This window comes from Lactuca saligna, chromosome 5 (genome assembly GCF_052625555.1).
Source record: "Lactuca saligna cultivar CGN05327 chromosome 5, ASM5262555v1, whole genome shotgun sequence".
NCBI classification, from domain to species: Eukaryota; Viridiplantae; Streptophyta; class Magnoliopsida; order Asterales; family Asteraceae; genus Lactuca; species Lactuca saligna.
The window spans coordinates 121,080,219-121,099,025 of record NC_136421.1 but is presented as its reverse complement, the minus strand read 5'-3'; the positions used below and the strand labels follow the sequence as shown (position 1 = coordinate 121,099,025).

At 38.6% G+C, this 18,807-nt stretch overlaps 1 protein-coding gene and 1 long non-coding RNA gene across 2 annotated transcripts; both read right to left on the bottom strand.

Annotated features, from left to right (window-relative positions):
- Positions 1–8,272: 8,272 nt before the first annotated feature.
- Positions 8,273–10,602, bottom strand: LOC145045657 (histidine--tRNA ligase, cytoplasmic-like). Its single transcript, XM_078993979.1, has 6 exons — positions 9,628–10,602; positions 9,338–9,520; positions 9,006–9,260; positions 8,801–8,929; positions 8,497–8,719; positions 8,273–8,415 (listed from the first exon to the last, which is right to left on the bottom strand). Exons 1-6 carry the CDS (start codon positions 10,600–10,602, stop codon positions 8,273–8,275), a joined length of 1,908 nt encoding a protein of 635 aa, XP_078850105.1.
- A 4,832-nt stretch (positions 10,603–15,434) lies between these two features.
- LOC144997281 (uncharacterized) lies at positions 15,435–16,593 on the bottom strand. The gene is made up of 3 exons (XR_013659760.1): positions 16,256–16,593; positions 15,799–15,863; positions 15,435–15,684 (listed from the first exon to the last, which is right to left on the bottom strand). It is a non-coding gene; the product is annotated as an uncharacterized LOC144997281 (long non-coding RNA).
- Between the last annotated feature and the right edge of the window lie 2,214 nt (positions 16,594–18,807).

Here is an 18,807-nt window from a genome sequence, read left to right as displayed (position 1 = left end):
TTTCAGGTTCTTCAGGAGCCTGTTGCAAGGCGATGGCGCGATCGTACCGCTCCTCATGATTTCGTAACAACGTGATTCTGGAATACTTAAATGACTTGTATTGAAAACCTTTTTGTAAACATCTTAATGAAAATCGGGTTGTTTTGAAAATTTTAAATTGGTTATGTTTTTCGGACGTTACAAGTTGGTATCAGAGCCTTGGTTTGAGTGAATTGGAGGAACACTTGTGTGACTCCAGTCTCAAATCGAGGAGAGTTTTCAAAAGAGAAATTAAAATGGTTTTCAAAATAAGTAAAGGAGGACGCGGAGGTACGATCAGCCGGAGCCAGTAAGTAACCCCAAAATACCATACGTGGCAATTGTTTTATTTAGCTTGATAGAACAACATGCTAGAGTTAGGCTAGGGATCTTCAGGATTTATTGATGAGTTGCCTGATTTATGATGCTTGCTAGCCTAGGGTTCCTTGTGAGAGATTTTTAGTGTTCCTCTAGTTGTGAGGATAGAGCGTTGTTATGTGTGTCGCTAGGGTGTTGTGGGAGTACTTCATACAAATATGGGTTGGTGTGGAAGGTAGTATGTGCCCGTACTACTGAAAGCACGAACTCATACGCGTATTAGGGAAACCATGACCTCTAGGGTTGGGATGAGAGCTGGTTCCCGGGATAGTGGAATATGTCTGAGATTTGGTGTTTTATTTTCAGTATGGAGATTTCAGGGCACGCTGGGAGTGGATCCGGGTCAGGATCAGGAGCAGGAGAGGGAGTTACAGGTGGGTCTGCACAGCCAGAGGTTGTCAGCCAGATGAGTACGCACGAGTTGGATGCGAGGATTCGTGAGATCCTGCATGATGAGGTTGCCGCATTGTTTCGGGCTGAGCTGCCAGAGTTGTTTGGGTCGATCAAGACCGCCATGGTGGAGTATTTTGATGAGCGCTATGCGGCTCTCACGGAGACGGCTGCCGCGGCGGCTACCGCAGCAGTAGCGGCGGCAGGGGGAGGAGCCAGTAGAGGTTTTCAGTATCGAGACTTCGACAATACGAAGCCTCCCACTTTTGACGGAGTTCAGGATCCGATCGTTGCTATGAGATGGTTATCAGATGTGGAGGGATGTTTCTTCACGTGTTCATGCCCTGCTGATCAGAGGGTGAGGTGTGCTCTGAACCTGTTAAGGCTCGGAGCAAAGGATTGGTGGAGATTGACCACGGGATCGTACTCGGATGCGCAGAGGGCTGTGATTTCATGGGATCGGTTCAAAGAGATGTTCAGCACTCGTTATGTTCCGCAGGTCAAGAGGGAGAGGTTGGCTCAGGAGTTCTTGGAGCTGAAACAGGATTCGGAATCGGTGACGGAAATCACCAGGATGTTTACTGAGCGGGCGATGTTTTGCCCTGAGTTCGCTTCGGAGCAGGCCCAGATGTCCCGGTATCTGGGTATGCTAAAGAGGGATATCAGACAGTTTGTGTCTGCGCAGAGGTGCGAGACTTTGCTGGAGTTGCAGGAGGCCGCCAGGCGGCGTGAGTTAGAGATTGAGTTGCAGATGCGTGAGCTGAGGCAAGCTCCGGTTCAGTCGCAGCCGGCGACGAAACAGTCTAAGACTGTTGATTCTAGGATGGGAGATCAGGGTGGCCACGTCTGTGGAAAGTGTGGAAGGGGTCATGCCGGGGTTTGTCGGTCCGGTGGAGCATGCCGCAAGTGCAGAAAGGAGGGACACTATGCGAGGGATTGTCGGCAGTCAGTGCCGGTTCGGGATTTGAGGATATGCTATCATTGTCATCAGGTTGGACATTTGAAGGTCAACTGTCCACAGCTTGCTGCAGGACCGGTGCAGGCTCCAGCACCGGCTACGTTGAGGATCACAGGTGGAGGTCAGGGTGGAGCGGAGCCCCCAAGGGTTTAGGGTTGTGTTTTTCAGCTTGCTGCTGCGGGTATGTTCTTTCTGCTGTTTGATTATTTATGATTGTTGTAGAGTATTGTTATCTGCTAGTTTCGTTGGTTGGCTATGGAATTGCGTTTCGGGTTTTCGTGTGGTATTCGTTGTTCCTTGAGGGTGGCGAGTTGTGATCGAGGTTTCGTTTTAGTATCTTGTGTTCCCTGAGGGAATGTTATGGTTATGGAATTGTACTTCGCGCCATCGTTGATTATCTTTGTGAGGATTGGTGGCGGATGCGGCGTTGGTTTGAAGGCCAGTTAGATTCTGCAGTCTGAGGAATAGATAGTTGAAGATTGGGTCTCTTTCGAGCGGGTTGAGCAGCGTGGGAACATGATTTGTATGAAAGTTGTTGGTGCTGGTGAAAAAACATTTGGAGTGCATGTGTTGATTCCTGCAAGGTTGCTTGGGGAGATCGGTGATGGCGACCGGTGACTATCTGGCAGTGTCTTAAGTGGGGGAGAATTGGAAATTCTCCGGAGGATCGTTGGGCCTGAGAGGTTGTTTAGCCGCTTGGGGAATTCAGCGGTATTTCTATCAGACGAGAGCAGGCTCGTATGGGTGAGTAACAGGCGTGCGGGGCGGAATACAGACCTTGAGCAGTTGATTGAGGAAGGCATGGGAGCAGGCCGGGACTGAGTATGTATGATGGAGATAGAGTTCGGAACCCCTAGAGGGCTAGAACGGTATGCACGGGAGGATTTCCTGAAGAGATAGTTCGGAATGATGAATGATTGTTGAGCGGTCCGGATAGACTGAAGGCCGGTAGGCGTACCAGTCAGGCCGAAGGCTCGGAGGACGGTCCAGTCAGATTGGCTGAAGGTTCTGAGAGTGGTCCAGATTGGCTGAAGGCCTGGGGAGGCGGTCCAGTCATGCTGAAGACTCTGTGAGTATTGTTGGATCAGTTCGAGGTTATGGGTTGCGTATGTCGCAGTGGGATTAGATTGGGAGGTCTGGCCCCGGCTAGCGATCCTGAGCAGTGAAGGTAGTGCATGGGCTTGAGAGTCCTTGTGATGAGATTCAGAGTAGTGGTGATGCGTGGATGTTGAGTACGCCTTAAAGAGGTAATGTAGCATGGGATGAGCACCATGGTTCCTGTCATGGTGACTGGGCAGACGAGATGTTTCCTTGGTAAGGAAAGAGGGAGGAATGAAACTCCGGAAAGGGAGTGCGAATTCACGGAAGTGAAAGCGGCAGTGTGGAGTTGCGATCGCAGTGGTCCGTCGATGGTCTTTGAGTAGTGTGTTGCGGCAGCAGAATATAAGCTTATTCGACTCGATATGTTGCTCTGGGCGCGGAGGGAATACCGCGACGTAGAGCCAGGGAGAGGAGTTCGGAAGGGATACAGAGAAAGAGTTTTGGACCCTCAGTGAGATTCTGATCAGGGTTCTGGGTATGTATCAGTGGTTTATCCTGGAAGGATGTTTGAGGATATCGTCAGTATATCAGGTTATCCGCACCTGAGGGTGCTAGAGCTAGATCAACATGTGTGTGTGATTGCGAGAGGAGAACTCGGGGGAGTTACTCCGAGATGGAGGAATGGGTCTTTCGGTCGGCATGGGATGGATAGAGTGGAATTCGGATCGGGACTTTGATGGTTCGTGGCTTTATAGCCATATGAGTCAAGTGAAAGATGAGGATTTGAGTAATAAGGCATCATGGGTAATTCTCAGTTGTTGAGCGTGGTTATCGGAGGGTACAGCTGGTGCCGGTTTGAGTAGGTGGTGGGGACACCGTATGGAAGGAGAAAGTGAGCTTCTAGTTCTATGGTTGTACCTTGAGGGACTTGGTTCGGTCAAGGTCATGTGACACGTTGTGGGAAGTATTTTGAGGATGGGATGTCGTAGGCTTCGAGGACGAAGCCTAAACTAAGCGGGGGAGAATTGTAACATCCCGGAATCGCAGGAGTAGAGTTGAAGGGCTAAAAGTGTAAGTTTCAGAGGGTGACTCGGCGAGTCCATGGGTAGACTCGGCGAGTCAGGTCGCGGCAATGGTCGCGTGTCAAGTGGCCTACTCGGCGACTCCTTAGGATGGACTCGGCGAGTAGGTGCTGTATGGAGCAAACCCTAATTTTCGGGGTTGAGCCCTATATAAAGAGCATAATACCCCTCCACAGCCTCCCTTATTCCCCCCTTGAGTTCCAGAAACCCTAAACTCGTGGAGGGATCATTGGTGGAGCCAATTAGAGCTTGGAGAGGTGTTGTTTGAAGAGATCTTGAAGGAGAAGTGGTTTGGTTCAAAGGGCTTTTCTTGGATCCGAGTTTGGCTGCTATTGAGGCATCTTTTGGAGGTAATATCTTCATCCTTAGGCTGTGCATTCCTAGTTCCATCATTTTGGGTTGTGTGGGGTGCTTGGTTGTGTGACATTTTGATGTTGGAGGTTGGATCTGAGGTTGCTACCTCAGATCTAGAGTGGAGAAGACCTTAAGAGCATTAAAGCCCCTATCTTTGTGTTGTTAATGAAGCTACCATGTCCCAAACCTTGGTTCTAAGGTGAAAATGGCTTAGATCTCATTAGATTCACGTAAAGTTTGCCACTTTACGTGATGGATGGATTGTAGGAGGTTGGATCTATGTTTTGGATCAATTGCATGGCCTGAGATGCTTCTGTATGGATTCAGACCGGTGGAACTCGGCGAGTCATATGGGTGGACTCGACGAGTTGCTTGAAGATGGCCTGGAACTCGACGAGTTGGAAGAACAACTCGGCGAGTAGGTTGAAGATGGCCTTGGACTCGACGAGTCCATTTGGACTCGGCGAGTCTTGTCGAGGAAGTCCCAATATTTCTGGTTGAGTCGATGAATCGGTGAGTCAAGGGATGACTCTGTGAGTTGGGTGCGAGTAGACTCAGAGTTGTTGCACTCGACGAGTCTTGGGATGACTCGGCGAGTTGGGTCGCTAATTGAGGGAAGTTCTGAGCATAAGGACTCGGTGAGTCATCGGGTTGACTCGGCGAGTAGGGTCAGTCAGGGGTTGACTTTGACTTGTCCAGGGTGGACCAGTTGTCTTCCAGGGGTATTTTGGTAATTAAGGGTATTGATTGGGTTATTGTTTGATGTTCAGTGGAGGAGTTGTGTCAGAGTTCGGAGCAGCGGGATCTTATCTTTTTAGCCGTCAGTTTCGAGGTGAGTTATCCTCACTATATCAACAGGGTCTAAGGCACCAAGGCCGGCCCTTTATTGTATTGAGATTCATTTATGTCTATCATGTTATTGTTGGTTGTGTCTGCATCCTGGTAGTTAGGATGGTACATGCTAGGGGACCTTGTTAAGGTCAGTTTCTCGATATACAGAGTGATGCTATGCTAGTGACCGGTTAGGTCGGTAGCCCGGTTAGGGTAATGATATGCTATGTGATCTGCTTACTCGGTTTGTTGATTATGACTGTTATATGAATGTATGTTTTGTGCACATGGTTGTTTGGACTAGAGATGGGTTGAGGCGGGTCCTGCTTTGTGCTGTAGGCCAAGATACCCAGGGCGGACCGGTTGTTCCGAAGGCCCAATGAGCGGTCCGGATAGGCTGTAGGCCCCACGTGGGCGGACCAGACGTGCTGAGGCTCGGAGAGTGGACCAGGCCGACTGTAGGCCCGATGCGGTCGGACCAGTCACACTGTAGACTCAGAGAGTGGACCAGGTGGGTTGAAGGCCCGATGCGGGCGGACCAACCTCACTGTAGACTCGAAAGACATGACTAGACCCGGGAGATGGATCCGATGGATTGAAGGCCCGATACGGCGGACCAGTCACACAGTAGACCCGATGTGCATGGCTGTTCTATGTCCTGTTATGTTATGTATGTTTTATGTGTTTTGGACCGGAAGGTCGCGGCCTGGAAGGGCGTATACGTAGTTGGTATTTTGGGGGTATCTCACTAAGCTTTCGGGCTTACAGTTGTGGTTTAATGTTTTTCAGGTTCTTCAGGAGACTGTGGCAAGGCGAAGGCACGATCGTACCGCTCCTCATGATTTCGTAACAACGTGATTCTGGGAATACTTAAATGACTTGTATTGAAAACCTTTTTGTAAACATCTTAATGAAAATCGGGTTGTTTTGAAAATTTTAAATTGGTTGTGTTTTTCGGACGTTATAATAACTATTTTATAGTATAAAATAATATTGTGGATTTTTCACCACATAAGTATCGCACATAAGTGTCGCACCTTGTTGTGAAACTAAATAGTTTTGCATGATCTCGCAAGGTCATAGGTAAAAGAATACAAATGTTACCTAATGATTTTGAATGTACTAGTATTGTTGGTTACAAGAATAATATACAATTTAAAATGTTAAAACACTACTAGAAAAACAGCCTTTTACGACGCTCATTGCGCGTCATAAAAGGCTCAGACGACGCGCAAATGCGCGTCAAGGAAGGCCCTGTCATAAAGAGAGACGACGTGCATTTACGACGCGCGTTTACGACACGCAATGCGTATCAAGGAAGGCCCTGTCATAAAGGAAGACGACACGCATTTGCGTGTCGTAAGCGTACGACGCGTGTGTTAATGACACGCAATGCGTATCTAGAAAGCCCCTGTCAAGAAAGGCCATGTCATAAATGAATATGACACGCATATTTGCGTATCGTAAACTTAAATGTTTAAAAAAATAAATTTATATATTTATTAATTTTTAAATTAAATTTTCATTTAATTTATTATAATAGAAATAAAATACCTTATCCAACAAATACAATCCATTGCATAATATAAAATAAAATTTCATACTCAAAAAATAAAATAAATTGCACAAATTATAATGTCATACAAAGAATCATTCAAATGTTAAATAAAAATAATACATTGCTAACATGTGTTATACATTCCTATAAAACCAACAAATAATCATACAACTCTGTTTCTTACTGGAAAGGAATGCTAAACATGATTACAAGTCTCCCTTAATCTTGATTACTCACCTGCTTAAGTAGAATGTTGTTGTTGAAAAGGTTACCTAGCAACAGAGAAAAACACAACACCTCTCCCACAATCACAACATCATTTACAGAAAAAGGGTTGTCAATTACTTTCATCATCACAACCTGTTTTTTATTAAATAAAAAAGGAAAGATTAATTAATCACTTACAAAAAAGTTTTGATACTCAAACAAATCTGCCCGTTGAGATTCAGCCTGCCCGATTTCATTAGAACACAAACACAATCTGGACAAGAATTACTCTCACTGCCCTCAAAAAACCCTGAAGTGAATAAAATGTTCCAAAATTATTCAAAAATATCATATTTTCTCAAAATGAGGTTTTCCACATTAACCAACTCCTAACATTTTCTCAAAAATATTATTTAAACATCATTTACATTTTTTCTTTTTAAAAAAGAAAAAACATAAGGTACCTCAGTTAAACACAAAACTTTAGTTGGAATCTCATTAGGTAATCTAGGTAATCCGGGAAGATTAAACCCTCCAACTTGTAAGGCCATTTTCGACAAATAAAAACATGAAGTTTCAAAGCATTGAAAGTACAATAATAATAATAATAATAATAATAATAATAATAATAATAATAATAATAATAATAATAATAATAATAATAATAATAAACTCTGTAGTACCTGCATAGCTATATGTTGTTGATCCTAGGCAATAATGGTCTCCTGTTCAGATTTCATCTGCCCGCTGCAGTTAAATAAAGAGCACCAAAAACATCAGATTTATCATAAACTTGTTCATAATAATAAAGCCCACATGGATTGAGAAAAATTTTAATTAATAATAATAACAATAATAATAATAATAATAATAATAATAATAATAATAATAATAATAATAATAATAATAAAGGATATTTTAAATAAAAACCTGATGGTTGCACCTGGCATTGATCTATCAGAACCTTAGTCTCTGGTCTCAGGTTTGCATCAAACCTGAATCCAAAATAAGTGATTGGAAAAGCAAAATCTCAGCTATCGGAAGCTATACACGTAAAAACACAACTGATAAAATATCATCTTGTTTATAAATAGAATGAGCTTGTAAATATTTGTATGTAAAGTTGGTTTATACTTCACTTCTTGTAGATTGGTAACAGGAGGGCATATACCTACAAAATCATTGTTTTAAAGGTCAAAATACCATTAAATGTTTGAAAGACCTCAACATTGAAGAACCTTCTACTTAACTCTCAGTTGGCTCATTCAGCCTTCAAATTGTGCTCCTAACTGTAACAGCACTTGCAATACTATCATCATTCATATACAAACAAACAAAAAATATATATCAGTAAATTAAAAACATTAAAATATCAGAAGAAAATTTAAAAATTAAATATTATTACTTTAATGTGTATGGACCCCCTGCTTTCACTTTCCCACAGTCCTTGCAACTCTAGATTCCAATCTCCCTCTGTTGGTGACTCCATTGATTCCCACTGCCACTGCCAAGTGTTAGCAGCTTCTCCACGTGTTCGAATACAACACAAAGCCATTTTACATCTTGGATTATTTCCATATCACCCGGTAGCTTGTTTGCTGCCAATGCAATAAGTCAAAATAAAAAAATGACTATTTTACCCTTGTGTCTAAAAATTGTAAATGAGACATTACACATACCTTGTAACGACTTCAATGCAGAAGCAATGGTGAAGTATAATTGGTCGATTTTTATTGTCATGTTCTTTAACCTACCAAATCTAGTCTGGTTAAGAGTGTCCGCTGCAGCTCTGAAAGCAGTACACACCATTTGCTCTAATAATTGATGTGGTCTTACTGTTTCCAGATTTTGAACACCTCTTATTTTTCTTGACCCACCCATCGATAGATACAAACGGTAATACTGCCATGAGAACAATATATAACCGATTATTATAACTTGATATATATACAAGATGCATGAATGGAAAGATGTTGACAAAACGGTTATAATTTGGTCAAATGACTGTTTGTCTAATTTGTCAATACTTGAGCAAATAGTTCGCATTTTGTGAGATGGTACACCACATATCTCTAGCATTTCATCCAATAACTTTCTATGGTTCAACTTTATCTGTGCATGGTGGAATGTCACTTAAGTAGAAGAAAAGATAAGGAAATGAAATTGAAAATGTGACTAAAACACTTACCTCATAATCACCAATGTTTAGCTCATCTAGTAGTTCAACCAAGATCCTAACCACCTCAAAGTCAGCTGCTATTGTTTCATCACCAACAATGTCAAAATCACATTGATAAAATTCACGGTGTCTTGCTTTAGATGGGTTGTCTCTTCTATACACTTTTTCAATTTGGTACCTTCTGAAAGATGTAAGACCATTCATAGCAACATATCTCGCAAATGGAACCGTCAAGTCATACCGGAGGGAACAAATCTCCCCACCATAAAAAAACAAACAAAAACTTTGCCCAATGGCTATCAAAGGATATATCACTGCTTAAAAAAACAAAAATATATAACTTGGTCAACTAGATCATAAATCAACTTTGAATCTTCACTGCATTTTCCTGTAAGAGTTTCCCTCAGTGTTTCAAACACAGGAGTATCAAGTGCCATTGCACCGTGCCTCTTAAAGACATTGCCAACGATTGCAAATGCTTTCTCTCGTACAACCATTTGTTCTTTTGCAAAATCACGAGTCCCCTGTAAATTTTAAAAAGTAAGATGATTATATATATATATATATATCAATCAAGAAACAAATAAATATTTTATCAAAGATAAAACATAAGCATGCATGGTATTATTACTTTGACGAGCTTTGGAAGCCTTCTGCTTTCATTGCTTTCATTGCTTTCAACGACTTGTTTTATTTTTGGTAGTAGACTTTCAAAGTGGGAAAGGAAACATTGTGCCACTTTCTCCGGGAGAGTTGAGCATGAGTTGTCGTTTACATTGTTAGCCACAAACACAGACAGTAAATTATCTTTTATAAACTGCATCAAAAGAGTTGTGCCTTTTCCCATAACCTTCTTTTTCTTGTCGGGTTTCTCATCAATACCCTCTTCCCCTTTCATACTCCCCTCCAGTGATATAAACGAAATTGTGTCTTCCCAAGAAAGAATCTTTCTTACAGCCTTGGACAAAATATAAAGTTCATGCAATGATTCGATATACTTGTCTTCCAACTCAAACATTGCAGCAGCCTTAATGGAGTTATTCAACCTGTCAAGACCAGGGCATCCAGCATTGAAACTATCAACCAAAGTAGGATATATGTTATGGTTTTCGAAGCCCTTTAGACAAATATGTGCTCGGTGCCAACTACTCTTGCCAAGATTCTTAAGGGCACGAGCTAGAGAAGAGAAGAGTCCGGTCAAATCCTCACTGACACTTCCATTTCCATTTGAGAATGGGGTAGAAGAATTCACTGCAATTCGAGTTGAAGAGTGGATTGATTTGTAAAGAGACCTTATACGACCATGAACTATAGGAATGTTATCAACTTGGTCACACTGTAGATTACCACATAATTTTGAGCAATTAAGTAAAACCTTCATAACACTAGAAACATAAGTCACGTCTTTATCAGAACAGCCATCATCAGAATCTGTGAAGCTGAAGGCAGTGGAAGTGTCGGCCTTCAAGGCCTCACAAGACAAGGCAGCAACAGCATCAGCAACTGGTGCTAATGAGGAGGCGGTGTGGTCTAGGAGAGCACCTCGATCTAAAAATTGTAAGAGAGAGAGAGAGAGAGAGAGAGAGCATTCAAAAGGAATAAACATGGGAGTTTATTAGAGCGAGAGAGATGAGAGATGAGAGAGGAAGAGAGAAATGGAGGGGAAGAGTACCTGCAACCCGTAAAATTTACCTTCACTGTGTCTTCAATTGTGTTGTTGAAGTAGGCCCAGTAAATTACGTAGTCAATCCAACTTCCTTCCACACAATCTTCTTTTCTCAATCCCAATTTCGGGAAGTTTTTGGTCATTAGAGCAAACCATCTTCTCCCCAAATCACTCTAAACCCTAACCCCTAATTCAGTAATCCAACAGTGGGATTAATTTTTTATTTACGGGAAGATAGAGAGGAAGAAGATGAATACGAAAGTAAATACGCCAGAGCAGTCAACCATGTTATGTAATTGCTTCACCATTGGGCCCCATCGTGAGTTGCAGTAGGGAGTTGTCAACATGAAGAGTCGCAAACCCCCAATCGCCGGTTCTATGAAAGATTTTGTGAGGGACAAGAAGTGGTGATAGAAACTAGGGTTTTTGTGGGAGACAGAAAAGCAAAATAAGAAGCGAGTCTGATTCTTTGGTCGCCGATTTTATTATATGGAGCACGAAGAAGATAACAGCGGGGGAGAAGAAGATAGATCCGACGAAGGTAAAAAATATGGAGCAAGGAAGAAGGAACATGAATGGCCAGTGATTGTGTCTAGGGTTAGAGAGAGAGAGAGAGAGAGATGAGGGAGAGAATGGCTCTGTACGAGAGATAAGGCGACCCATAGGATCAGAGTGAGAAGCGGGGTATTCAAAATTTTAGAATTTTAGATCCCTCTTTAAAAACGCGTGTTTAGTTAAAAAAATATAAAGCGACATTTGTAGACGACATACACTTAAAATAAGCGCCCTCCGTGTTTTTAATTTTATTTATTTGACACCAATTGTAGGGCACGCACACATGCGTGTTCTCTATCCTTCAAATTCTGGAAAACTGACATCGTTTTATACGGCACGCACAAATGCGTATCCTCAATTAGCGCGTGTCATTGATTGCACGTCGTAAAAGGCTGTTTATCTAGTAGTGAAAGTCTTTTCATTTGTTGATTTTTTACAAGTTCGGGGATTATCATTAAATAATTATTCCCAAACTTTACAGGTTTATGTAAATTTTGAAGGTATAAAGTTGGACGAGTGGAACAATTGGAAACATCAGAGGAAGCAAAATTTAAAGGTCTATTGCTATAAGTTTTATGAATTAAATGTATTTTCTTTTATGGTAATATTAAATGTCATATTATGTCATTTATAGATAACGTGTTATTATTTATTTATATATTATGTTTCTAAATGTTCACATGTATTACAAAGGAAATTAGCAAGTTACACCATCAACGTTGGTCAATGGAAACATTTAGCCTCGAATTGCTCATCTTCTTGCTATAAACGAGGTATATTCTTTTTAGTTATATAGTTTTGTTGGTAATTATCCATTTATTTTCGATCAATAATTACAAGAATCACGTACACCTCATAATAATATATTTGTGAATTTGGTATAAGTTTAAAAACTAATGGTGGATATATTAACTTACCAAACTCAACTATGGGTAATGTAACAACTGTGTCAGGCATAAGTTGCATGCTACTCCACCATGACTAACACGAAGAAACCCTAGACTTCTCATCCGATACAACACACCTCACTATAAATGCTCTACGTTCCTCAACAAACAAAAAGGGGCAACAAAAAAGTGGTAAAAAATGAAACAATTGTAAGGGTGTTCTACTATTAATCATTTTGCATGAAATGAACATCTAATACAATAAAAAATATGCATGTTTTCTAAGTAATGGACAAGCATATTTCTCAACTCAACAACACAACCATTTTTTCTATGATTTTGTGAACTATAACTTGCATCCAACCACCTAATTCTAACCATATAAGGGCCTTGGTTAAGCCGTTCCAATGGCCCTACAATAGTCTTTCACTTCTTCAGTATCCCACCATCAACCACTTGCACCATCATGTATGTCCTTTTTGACTCCGGATGGATAACGTAGCATCCGCACTTAGGGCCTAAAACTTTTAGATGTTAGGTTTTGTATGTATCCAAAACACTTAAACTAGGTAGTGAAAAAAATAAATTATGATATACCTAAGTGTACATGCAACCTATGGATGTATGGCTTCGCGCTTGAGCTCTCGTGCTCGTGACCTTGTTTACATGGAAATGACTCAAACCGGAATCCCTCTCTCGGTTCATAACCAGTAAACTCAAAAGTGCATATAGTCAAAATATAACCAGGAGGAGTTAAACTCTTAATGAATTCCTCCACAAGAAGGGAGAAAGAAGACGCGAAGCTTCAAGCCAAGAATAAGCAAGTATTATTGGATTTGGATATCTTCCACTGTTTTTGTTGGATTAAGTGTCGAATCACATAACTATAATTTGTATATACTTGAACTGATTGTAGCATAGTTTTTTTGGGTTGCCCTCATAACTAGCAACTGGACGACATGACTTTTGGAGAGAGAGAGAGGGAGAGAGAGAGAGAGAGGTTGATTTATTATATAATTAATAAATTGAAATAAATAATTTATTAATATGTTGTGAGAACAATATATTAATTACAAATAGTTATATATAATTAATATTTAATCAGAAATTAATAAAAATTAAAAGAATTAATTAAAAGTCTAGGGTCTAATGTCCAATTGTTCAATAGTTGAACAAGAGGCTCCAGAACCTTCTTGGAGAAGGTTTGATGGCTTCAATAAGGATATTCTAGGGTTTCTATAAATATAAATAAGGCGTTGGATAATTAACCATTTGAAATATTATTATTATCTTAAAATTTGGGTTATCTACAGCATCCTTGTTGGACAATAAAAGGGCCCTCATCCCGAAGGATTTTGGCCACTCATATCTTTAGACATATAACTAAAATTCTTATATGCCCCTCTCCTCTCTCCATATTCATCTTGTTGCTAGTGTTCGGTGTGAACCACTAGAGGCACGATATTTGTGGTGCTTTCTCTCAAGGCTTCAACAACACAAAGTTCTTTGTTATTTGTCAACAACAATCAAGGTATGTTTCTCTTAGCCCTAATCACATTTTCGAAAATATGTTAGGTATACTAGTGTTTCTTATTTGATGTTGAAAGTTGTATATTTAATTAGAGAAAACATACATCTTATTCTAGGGTTGCATGCACACTTATTTTTTTATTATTTATTTATTTTTTTGTTTTGCGTAAAACCGATCAGTTTTATCATTCCACCCTTATGTGATGAGATATCCCCAAAATGAAATTCCTTTTAATTCTAATATGAATACTATCCACCATAGGTTCTATAGTATTCATGATTAATAAGCTATTGATAAACTGCTATTCAACCCATAGTTGTCAAAATCGCGATCCTGATCGTAGGATCGTATGATCCTACGATCTTAGGTATGAAAAACGATCCGGATCGTAAAAGTATCGTATTTGGGGTAGAATCGCAGGTAAGGTAGGATCGTAGGATCGAGATCCGATCCGATCCTACCTTTCTTTGATTTTTTTTTTTTTTTTTCAAATGAATTTTTTTTTGCAAATGAATTTTTTTTTACCACTTTATGCCTTTTATCCTTTACCAATCTACCATTTATCATTTTTTATTGTGATTTATGACTAATATTTTGAAATTTTTATAACTTTTAAATGAAAAACTAAATGTTTGAAATAGTTTTCATGATTAAATATTATAAATTAAAATTATATTCTATTTTGTGGGATCTTAGGATCTCGATCCCGATCTTACGATCTCGATCTTGCAAAACCAAAATCGATCCTAGGTAGGATCCCGATCTTGACAACCTTGATTCAACCCTTAAATTAATTAGACTATTAATTAATTCTCATAATATTTTCAAATTACTTTATAATTAGTTATTAAACCATAATACGTAATAAATCAATTCCCCTTTTGTTGATTCTACTTGATTTGAGTATTGAAGGCAATTCAAGAGAACATTCCTATTATTATAGATATCAACAATAGTTAATGATCTTGGAGACACTTTCCAACAGTCTACCACTTTGACAGACATCAACTATAGATGACGTTGTTTTGTCAAAAAGTAATACTTGCAACACTATTTGGAATCACATTGCTCCAACCAAGGAAAACATCTTAATTTGCATGTTAGGCTTGGTCATCTATACACTAGATTGAACCTCCTTAGAATTAGGATCCCTTTGCAATCATCTATATGAGCCCTCCGTGCGACAAGCAATGAATCTGTGCCCATCATGTATTTATTTGAAGTTGGGCCACCTCTACTCTGATGGCCCTGTTATGGATATTGTAGATATGGCAATCAGGTTGTCTTCCGTTTGAAATTCAAGAGCAGCAAAGAGTTAGTAGGTGATAAAAGTATTATATAGCTAGAAATGATGAATAGTTTTGTTAGTAAATATGCTCTCTCAATCCTGGCAGATGTGAAATTTTTTGCCATCAACAAAGGTTGGACTGACATTTTCAAATACGGGAAGGTATTGAAACGCTGATACATTTGAAGTGTTGTTCCTTTGTGAAACGTGTGCTTGCATCTGAGGAGAATAGATTATCAGTAATGCGAAATATGTTTAATGGATCATGAAGTATTCAGACTCATATGCATACATTCATACACCAACATATACAAATACACATTTCATATATATTTATACTCATACAAATAACTTGACAGAAAATAAAACAGGTTTTAAACAAAGATTAATCCACCCTGTAACCAAAGAAACCTACATCCGCTACTTTTATCAGCAAAGGAATGTATAAGATCGACCAGTAGATGTTTTGTACTAAGGATTTTTTAATAGATCGAAGTACTCGATGTATATATACAGTTCAAGTTGGCCTCTGTTATAACAAAAGTTCATGTTTAATGCTTTCACGGTTTATCTAATACACTAAACATAAGAGGCCTATACAGTTAATGTAATACGAATTGTCCTGATTTATTGACTGAAGAAATTCGCATCTGGGATGCACACATGTGGCTGGTAGATGATATCACCAAGCAAATGCAGTCGGAAATGAAACATTAACCCATAAAACTTTATGAGTCCACAATAGAGGTGACAATTACAAACTGCACATATAAAAAATTAATCATATTAACATGAAGATATTTTGACCATCATTATTGGTAAAGGAGTTGTTGTATTAAAAATTAATCATATTAACTGTAGGTTGGACAACTTACAGGGGAGCCTTCCTTTCGTCTTTTATCTCATCTTCCAAGGACTCGACTCAGCCAACCAGTTCATCCTATTTATTATATTGATCATTAGTTAGCTTTTTTGGTTTGCCACAAACACACCAAAAAAAAAACCTAATTGAAAAACCTACGGATTGAAAAATTATAATTACTAAAACTAAAGACTCTCTGAGATCTGTTTTGCTTTAAAAAAGATCTAATAGTCGATCACCAAGTGTCAGTATCTTTCTTGATATTTACGGAAAAAGCATGTAAAGAACTACAGATCAGATCTGCAACACGATCTCCATAATCTCCAAACAGAATTCAATAAGAATTGAAGCAGATGTCAGCTTTAGAGTAATGAAATTAACGTTACTAGATATAGCATAAATTGGAAAGTTGAGCAGAAAAATTTATTGGAATCCAAACATTTACATAAGAAAACGTTATATAAATTTACCTTCTCAAGCTAGGGGCCTCGGACAAACCTAAAAAACCAACTCTTGAAATGTTATGAACACCTAACTGATAGTAATCTGATTCTACAAGGCTGACAACAGGATACACATCAAAGTATAGTGTGAGTGACACTCGAACAACATAATCTTCAAAACACCAAAGTATATATGGCGGATCTTTACTAATTTTTATATCTATCTGCATGATGAAGGAAAAAAAAATCGACATATAGAACTCTTGGTGATTATCATGAGTCAATAACTTAATGAAAACAATGCATGATTTTCATATATGTAAGAAACGATTGGTGAACAAGATTGACAGCGGCTGCGAAATCGTATTGAAATGAAACTTAACATATCGTATATATATAGTGTGGGCGTAACCCTAACCCTGATCTCTAGATCTAGCGTTGGTGATTTTTATCAAGCTCCCCTATTATTGTACATATCTTCAAATAAAACCCTAAGGTTACGCAAAATTACACTTTGATTGCTTGATGAATAAAGTGTTACTTGATTTTTTATATGTAATTTTTTAAGAACTCTTATATATAAATGGCCACAGCCCACAATACTTGAGTACCTTTTTTTAACATAAATTTAATCATTTGTAGACTACTCTTAGTTCCACATATGCCTCCAACAAGACGAGAACCTTCGACTTCAAGGAGGGGCAACACCTGATACGGTTAGATTATTATAAGTGTTTTGGTAAATGGCAACAATACTCTTGATTTTTTTTTTTTTTGGAAAAACAGTTGTTACATTTTTCTTTCTTGTTTAAGTGAGAATATATTTCATCATTTGACATTGTAATTATTCGAGGTTGAGTATCCGATATTCATGGTCTATCCTTTCAACATAAGATGGCGTAATTAGCACAAACGTATTAAAATGTTTGGTTACAAAATTAATGGTTTCAATAAATGTTAAAAGTATGATTTACTTGTTAAATGAAATCACAATAAATAATATACGGCTAATTCTATTGAACTTAAAATTAAATTTCGGGACGAAACCGATGTTCATAATGTACATAAAGTAAAATCGTGCATGTATTTATCGTTTAACATGCCCTTGAGTTCAACTCTATAAGTCAAATAATGCTTAATGATAAGTATTTTGTTTTATGAAAGTCTTGTTCGAATGTTTATTTAGTTGAATATTGGATTACCTGATTATTAGATTAATCACACCCTGGTGTTTTTATATTAGCACATTGTGGTACATTGATTGGGACTTTGTAATTTAAGTATATTTGGATTCCTATTACTATTTTAAGTCAATGTGAGTTTCACAACACGTTCAAACATGCTATGGACGATTAAATCTCAAGAATTAAATTTGTTGGTAAATATCCATTGATTTTCGATAAATAATTGCAAGAATCACGTACACCTGATAAAAATATATTTGTGAATTTGGTATAAGTTTAAAACCTAATGGTGGATATATCAACTTACCAAACTCAACTATGGGCAATGTAATAACTGCGTTAGGCATATGTTGCATGCTACTCCACCGTGACTAACATGAAGAAACCCTAGATTTCTCATCCGATACAACATACCTTACTGTAAATGCTCTACGTTCATCAACAAACAATAAGGGGGAACAAAAAAAGTGGTAAAAAATGAAACAATTGTAAGGGTGTTCTACTATTAATCATTTTGCATGAAATGAACATCTAACAGAATAAAAATATACATGTTTTCTAAGCAATGGACAAGCATATTTCACAACTCAACAGCACAACCATTTTTTCTACGATTTTGAGCACTATAACTTGCATACAACCACCTAATTCTAACCACATAAGGGCCTTGGTTAAGCCGTTTCGATGGCCCCACAATAGTCTTTTCCTATTCAGTATCCCACCATCAAACACTTGCAACATCATGTATGTCTTTCTTGATTCCGGATGGATAATGTAGCATTCGCACGTAGGGCCTAAAACTTTTAGATCTAAGGTTTTCTATGTATAAAAAACACTTAAATGAGGTAGTGAAAAAACAACTTATGATATCTTCCACTGTTTTTGTTGGATTAAGTGTCGAATCACATAACTATAATTTGTATATACTTGAACTGATTGTAGCATAGTTTTTTTGGGTTGCCCTCATAACTAGCAACTGGACGACATGACTTTTGGAGAGAGAGAGAGGGAGAGAGAGAGAGAGAGAGAGGTTGATTTATTATATAATTAATAAATTGAAATAAATAATTTATTAATATGTTGTGAGAACAATATATTAATTACAAATAGTTATATATAATTAATATTTAATCAGAAATTAATAAAAATTAAAAGAATTAATTAAAAGTCTAGGGTCTAATGTCCAATTGTTCAATAGTTGAACAAGAGGCTCCAGAACCTTCTTGGAGAAGGTTTGATGGTTTCAATAAGGATATTCTATGGTTTCTATAAATATAAATAAGGCGTTGGATAATTACCATTTGAAATATTATTATTATCTTAAAATTTGGGTTATCTACAGCATCCTTGTTGGACAATAAAAGGGCCCTCATCCCGAAGGATTTTGGCCACTCA

Bases quoted from the DNA above. Each gene is read 5' to 3' on its own strand.
- LOC145045657 (XM_078993979.1), bottom strand. From the start codon at position 10,602: ATGTTTATTCCTTTTGAATGCTCTCTCTCTCTCTCTCTCTCTCTCTTA. The intron at 8,720-8,800 runs GTTTTGTCAACA...TTCTCATGGCAG, and splicing joins CATTTGACCAAATTATAACC to TATTACCGTTTGTATCTATC. The intron at 8,416-8,496 runs GTATGTGTAATG...TTGCATTGGCAG, and splicing joins TGCATTGAAGTCGTTACAAG to CAAACAAGCTACCGGGTGAT.